At 37.8% G+C, this 7,181-nt stretch overlaps 1 protein-coding gene across 8 annotated transcripts in view; it reads left to right on the forward strand.

Moving 5' to 3' along the window:
* The window catches only part of XRN1 (5'-3' exoribonuclease 1), a 136,670-nt gene that overhangs the window by 67,492 nt on the left and 61,997 nt on the right, over positions 1-7,181 (forward strand). For all 8 annotated transcript variants that reach the window (XR_002520524.2, XM_009201582.3, XM_009201581.3 and 5 more), the window contains 2 exons: positions 3,425-3,514; positions 4,188-4,323. Coding sequence is in view for 7 of the 8 variants with exons in the window: in XM_009201582.3 (XP_009199846.1) it covers positions 3,425-3,514; positions 4,188-4,323 (226 nt within the window). In the remaining variant the exon portion in view is untranslated. The remainder of the gene's footprint in view (positions 1-3,424; positions 3,515-4,187; positions 4,324-7,181) is intronic.

A 7,181-nucleotide genomic window follows, 5' to 3' on the forward strand; every position in this document is an offset into this window, starting at 1 on the left:
AAAGGTCGTGTTTAAACTACTTTTTCTTAATTTTTTAACTTGACATATTTATGGATTTCCTACTGTGAGTGGCTTTCCTACCCTGAGCTTCAGTTTTCTTTGACTTCTACCACTCTGGATTCCCTCACACACATATTTCCTCTCTCACGAAAGTTTTATCAAGATTTTTTATTAAATATGTATTAAAAGTTTACTTCCTTAAGATGAAGTAAATGTTCACAGCTGGACGTTATGGAGTATTAAGATTACAGTTTATTTCTTGTACACATTTTTATTTTCTCTGCTGTTTTTTTCATTTGCTTCTTATCTATATTCACATAACAAATTCTTTGCCATAGCTGTTTACAGTGTGGTCAAACAGATCAGGTGATCGCTCAGTTCCATTTTCCTCTTGGAGACTTCTTTTAAAACCTCTGTCTTCCTGCTTCAGTTGGAACTGATTGCTCTCTACGGCTGTTGTGCAGCTCTCCTTCTGCAGTTTCCCGGTGCTGTTATCCTAGGAATTCAATTCTCTTCACCAGTCTGCCATATAGGATTCCTTCATTTTCTGACTCTCATGCCTCACTCTTTCTGATTTATATCTCCATTTTGATAGAGCACTTACTCCAATAGCTTCCTGAGAAAACTTGCATGTCTGGAGATGTCTTTATTCTTCTCCTTCACTTGATTAATAGTTTGCCTAGGTGTAGAATCCTAGATTGGAGATTATTTTCCCTCAGTTTTGTTTTTGCTTTTGTTTTTGTTTTGTTTTGTTTGAGACAGAGTCTCACTCTGTCACCCAGGCTGGAGTGCACTGGCACAATCTCGGCTCACTGCAACCTCTGCCTCTCCAGTTCAAGTGATTCTCCTGCCTCAGCCTCCTGAGTAGCTGGGATTACAGGCACCTGCCACCATGCCCGGCTAAATTTTGTATTTTTTTCTAGTAGAGATGGGGTTTTACCATGTTAGTTTCAAACACCTGACCTCAAGTGATCTGTCCGCCTTGGCCTCCCAAAGTACTGGGATTACAGGTGTGAGCCGCCATACCTGGCCTTCCCTCAGAATTTTGAAGCCACTGTTCGATTCTCTTCTCATTTCCATATTGCTGTTGATAAATCCTGTGCCATTCTGATTCTGAATTTCTGTATGTGATCTGTTTTCATTTTCTGAAATCTTTTTAGCACCTTTCATTTATTGGTGCTTTTTAATAATGTGAGGATGTATGCCTTGGTATGGATCTTTTTTCTTCCCTTCTCCTGTTCAGCTCTTTCAGGCTTGAAACCGATGCCCTTCCATTCTGAGAAACTTTCTTGTATTATTTCTTTGATAATTTTCTCCTCACTATTTTTTTCCTGCTTTCTATTTCTGGGAATGCTTTTAGTTAAATCTTAGACCGTCTGGATTGATCCTCTTAGTTTTATCTCTCCTCATCCATTTCCTATATTGTTATACTTCTGTTCTACTCTGGGAAATTCATTCAACTTTATTGTTTATCATTTAAAATTTATATTTGATTTAATCGTTTTAATTTTTAAAAGTGTGTCCTTATTCTCTGGCTATATATAGCATCTTATTCTTACAGTGAATGGAATATCTTCATTTATTTCTCTGAAGATAATTCTAGGATTTTTCCTTCTATTTTTTGTGTTTTCTGTTTTCTCTAATTGCTTTTTTTCTTCCTGTTTGATTTAGTTTCTCTTTCAATGTTAAAGTTTTGTTGTTGTTGTTCTTGTCTGGTGATTCTTTGATATCCAATTATATTTAAGAATGAGGCACTAAATAGCTGATTGGAAATTTAGTGTACTTAGGTGGGGCTTATCAGGTGGATCAGGAGGGACTTTGCCTATTTCTACAGAGGACCTCCTAGTATCACTACCTGCATGTTTATCTTTTCTTTCTCTGAGAGGTGGCCTCCAGCCTTTTCCTTGGCAGTGGATATAAATGTAGTGGATTAAACTGATTGCCAGTGTTCTGGAAGTTAACCAGGGAAAGAAGGTTTCATTACCAAGTGGATACTGTGATGCACCTTCCAGATCACTTTTCAAGACTGAAAGACCTATCCCCTTGCAGCAGGAATGCTGCTTTCTGACAGCCCTGAGCTGTGAGCCCTCATCAGTAATTGCCTGGATGAAGAGAACTGCCTCACCTAAAGTTACTTTCCCTTCCCACAACCGCCACAAATCAATGCCTGATCTGTAAGGAGGTGTAGAAGCCCAGACATTCTGATTGCCCCAATTCATGGCAAGTCTGAAGGGCCATCCCAGTTTGAGATCTTTGTGCGGCTGGCCAAGGAATTCATTGAGAATTAGTCACAACCCAACCTCTTCCCATGCCCAATTGTGCTTTCTTCCTCTCCCTTCCCTTTCACAGGTGTTGATCACACAAGCACTCCCTACTAAACTTTCTGCATGCTTATCTCCATCCCAGAGTCCATTCCTAGAGACCTTATGCTTCCTAGTGACACATGGTATAGTATTTATGCTTTCATTAATTCCCTGTTTTCAGTATAACACCTGTCCTCTCCTCCTTATGCCTTCCTCACCCCCAAGTCCCTGTGACTGGTATACACAAGGCTAGAGTATCAATTTGACCTCTCTAAAATATACGCTACAGGTCATATGCTGGGGTGGTAGGCAGGCAACCACATGACAGTATAACTGCTTGTTATACAAACTTTAAATCTTACTAAACCTCACCCCACACTTTCAAATGTACCTGGAACGTATAATTCCTGAACTTTTTCAGAGTGTTCTGTGTTTTAAATCAACTTGCTGCTTATTGACTTCCCCACTGGTAGTTCAGGATTCAACTTATTCCTGTCTGTCAAATCAGATAACATTCATTCATCCAGTTTCCAATTTCTAAAATTTTAACAGGTTATATATGCCACCAGATGCTGTGCTTCGTTTTTCATCTGTCTCTCTAGGTCTATGCTCTTTTTTTTTTTTTTTTACTATATTGTCATTTTAATGGATTGGAGAGGGATGGAAGATAAGCACATTTGTTCAATTTGCTATGTGTATCCAAAAGTCTTGCACTCTTCAGAAAAAAATGGAGTTTTGAGGATTATCAGAAAACACTTTTAATCTATTTTAATTTATTGTATTGTGGAGTGCTCTAGTTTTGTTGTGAAAATTAGAAAATCTATAGATACCATTTTTGTCTATCAGCTGTCATTATAATGAAAGAGGGTAGAGACAGTAATTGAAGTTTATTGTAAGTTTATGACTTGAACCTTAGCCAGTGGGAGTTTTTTGAGGGCTTAGGAGTACTCTGACTTACCAGTCTTACACTTTCTATCGCTTTTAATAATATCCCTTATTAGTATTATAATAGTCCTCAATAAGCTTTATATGTCTCTTTAGGATCTGAAATTATTACGTAGGAAGTTTATCTGAAGTTAACCATATGTATTTTAAGACAATATTTTTGTTTGTTTGACCAGAGCTCCAGAACTATTTAGTTATATAGCCAAAAATAGCCAAGAGGATGTGTTCTATGAAGATGACATTTGGCCTGGAGAAAATGAGAATGGGTAAGCAAGATTTATGGTATTTATTACCTCGTAGTTCGGTTGAGTGTTTTCAATGACAGGTGCAGCCAGCTGGTTTGTCAAGAATTTCATATTACTTTTTTTTTCTTTTTGAGACAGATTCTTACTCTGTTGCCCAGGCTAGAATGCAGTGGCTCAAACACAGCTCACTTCAGCCTTGGTTACCTGGACTCAAACAATCCTTCTACCTCAGCCTCCTCCTGAGTAGCTGGGTCTGTAGGCGTATGCCTCCACATTTGACTAATTTTTGTTTTAATTTTTTATAGAGACGGGGTCTCATCATGTTGCCCAGGCTGGTCTCAAACTCCTGGGCTTAGGCCATGCTCCTTGGCCTCCCAAAGTGCTGGGATTACAGGCGTGTCCTATTACTTCTTTTTGGTTTTTGTTTTGTTTTGTTTTGTTTTTGCATTGTTTCATTTTTGCTTTAAGAGCTTAACAAATTTTCTTTCGTTTCTATCAACAAATACTTTTAAACCAATCTTTTTGTGTGTCTTTTAATTACTAAGAGGTAATATGTCCATATTTATATTAGATTTATACTTAGTCCCAATTAAGTTCAGTACTAATTATTAGTGCTATAAGTTTGATGTCTTTTATAATGTATAGCCCCGAGAAAGTTTTAATCAAATTTTAAAAATTATTGTTTTTGCTTTAGTGCTGAGAAAGTTCAAGAAATTATTACTTGGCTAAAAGGACATCCTGTCAGTACTTTATCTCGTTCTTCTTGTGATTTACAAATTCTGGATGCAGCTATTGTTGAGAAAATTGAGGAAGAAGTCGAAAAGTGCAAGGTACTAACTTTCAGTAACCAAGATTATTGATGAGATTTGGAATTAAATGGACTATACTTTACAAATAATTCATTTGTATTTCAACCAAATAAAACATATACTTAGTGATTCTAATTAGTATCAGATAATCCCACAATTTTAAAAAGTTCTAACCGTTTACAGTAGCTATTAGTAGCCAATAGTGTTATACCAAATTTATATTGTATAACACTAATATGTTAATGGCTCCATTAGCCATTATAACTAATGATAAACTTATAAAATTATATTTTCAACATACAAAAGCCATAGCATTTAAATTTTATGCCCTTGTAGTGTTTCCAATATTGAGAATTAATATTTTGTGATTTTAGTTACAATAGAAAGTTTGAGAATAAGGTTAATAATCCCCTATTTCTTCCTGTTCTAACTACAATCTTTTTTTTTTTCTTTGAGACAAGAGTCTCTCTCTGTTGCCCAGGCTGGAGTGCAGTGGCACGATCTCGGCTCACTGCAACCTCCGCCTCCCAGGTTCAAGCAAATTCTCCTGCCTCAGCCTCCCGAGTAGCTGGGATTACAGGTGCCTGCCACCATGCCCAGCTAATTTTTGTATTTTTTAGTAGAGATGGTGTTTCGCCATGTTGGCCAGGCTGGTCTTGAACTCCTGACCTCAGGTGATCCTCTCGCCTCAGCCTCACAAAGTGCTGGGATTACAGGCTTGAGTCGCCACGCCTGGCCTCTGACTACATTCTTGACACAGTTCATCTTTTTGTAGCACAAAAAAATTTAATTGACTTTTGACAATCAATTCTAAAATGTACTCTTGTTTTTGTTTTTGTTTTTGTTTTTTGAGACAGAGTCTCACTCTGTCACCCAGGCTGGAGTGAAGTGGCGCAATCTCGGCTCACTGCAACCTCCGCCTCCCATATTCAAACGATTCTCCTGCCTCAGCCTCCCGAGTAGCTGGGATTACAGGTACCTGCTCCCACGCCCAGCTAATTTTTGTGTTTTTTAGTAGAGATGGAGTTTTGCCATGTTGACCAGGCTGGTCTTGAACTCCTGACCTCAGGTGATCCACCCGCCTCAGCCTCCCAAAGTGCTGGGATTACAGCCGTGAGCCACCGTGCCCAGCCTAAAATGTACTTTTCCTACTCATACACTCATTGAGTTACTAAAACTTTTTGAAATCCCTTGATCTCTCCTATTTCTTATGTCTTGCTTTCTTTTACGGAGTAAACTTTTATAGTAGAGTTGTGCATTTTATCTATAGAAAATGAATTGATTATTTTGCCTTTTTCAACTTTTTATTTCATTTTTCACACATTTGCCCTTTGTATTAAAATGCTGTTGCTTTGCCAATACGGCATTCTGTTGTTTGAACTAATTGCAGAATAAGTTAAGAACTGGGCTCTGGAGCTGTCTCCCCTAACACCCTGAGTTTGAATCGGTTTTTTAATATTAATAACCTTTGGCAAGATACTTAACCTCTCCTTCCATACCTCTGTTTCCTCATAGGTAAAATGAGAATAAAATAGTACCTGCCTTAGAGTGTCCTCAAAAAGATTAACCGAGTTAATACTGAGTAAACTACTTCTAATAATGCCTAGCTATTATTAATGCCTAATAATGCTTAGATGCTTTTATTATTTTTTAAATTATCCTATCACACACTGAAGAGCCGTGATTATAGTCTAGAAAATCAACACTAGATGACTCTTTTTCTCTTTAGGAAAAAATATAAGGCTCAGAGCCAAGAGTTTAATTTTTGAAAGGTCACTGATATTCAGCTGAGGATAGAAAGCCTGTATTTCTTTTTAATTGCCTTTCAGTGTAGAGTGAAATCAGTTTGTTCAGCATCATTTTTGAGGTAAGTTTTCCAGTTAACAAATCTTTAAAACCTTAAGCCCTCCCACCCCCAGTTTTAAGCCATTTGGATTCAGAGCTTTCTAAAATGTTTCACACATTTTCCCTTTACTTTACAAATGGAAGATAAATATACAACGTTTTAGTCTATTATTTTGATTACATTTATTTTTTTATTTTATTTTATTTTATCTTTTTGAGATGGAGTCTCGCTGTGTCTCCCAGACTGGAGTGCAGTGGCGCCATCTCAGCTCGCTGCAAGCTCCACCTCCCCGGTTCACGCCATTCTCCTGCCTCAGCCTCCCGAGTAGCTGGGACTACAGGCGCCCACCACCATGCCTGGCTAATTTTTTGTATTTTTAGTAGAGACAGGGTTTCACTGTGTTAGCCAGGATGGTCTCGATCTCCTGACCTTGTGATCCACCTGCCTCGGCCTCCCAAAGTGCTGGGACTACAGGTTTGATTACATTTTTAAAAATATATGTGCATATAGGCCAGGTGCAGTGGCTTATGCCTGTAATCCCAGCACTTTGGGAGGCTGAGGCGGGCGGATCACCTGAGTTTAGGAGTTCGAGACCAGCCTGGCCAACATGATGAAACCCTGTCTCTAATAAAAATACAAAAATTAGCCAGGCATGGTGACAGGTACCTGTAATCCCAGCTACTCGGGTGGCTGAGGCAGGAGAATCACTTGAGCCTGGGAGGTATAGGTTGCAGTGGCCTGAGACCGTGCCACTTCACTCCAGCCTGGGCAACAGAGTGAGACTCCATATCATTATTTATATATATATATGTGTTAAAATTTATATGTTTATAAATTAAATGTTTATATATTAAACATTTAATGTTTATATGTTAAATATTTAATATATATTAACTTCATGTCCTTTAATATATATAATATATAATCATATATATTATATATATTATATATAATCATATATGTGCATATAGATAGGAGTTTTCTTAAACCTGTTAATGTGTCAGGGAGGTGCAGTTATGAGGTTTTTTTTTTT

Source organism: Papio anubis, chromosome 2 (genome assembly GCF_008728515.1).
Source record: "Papio anubis isolate 15944 chromosome 2, Panubis1.0, whole genome shotgun sequence".
Taxonomy (NCBI): domain Eukaryota; kingdom Metazoa; phylum Chordata; class Mammalia; order Primates; family Cercopithecidae; genus Papio; species Papio anubis.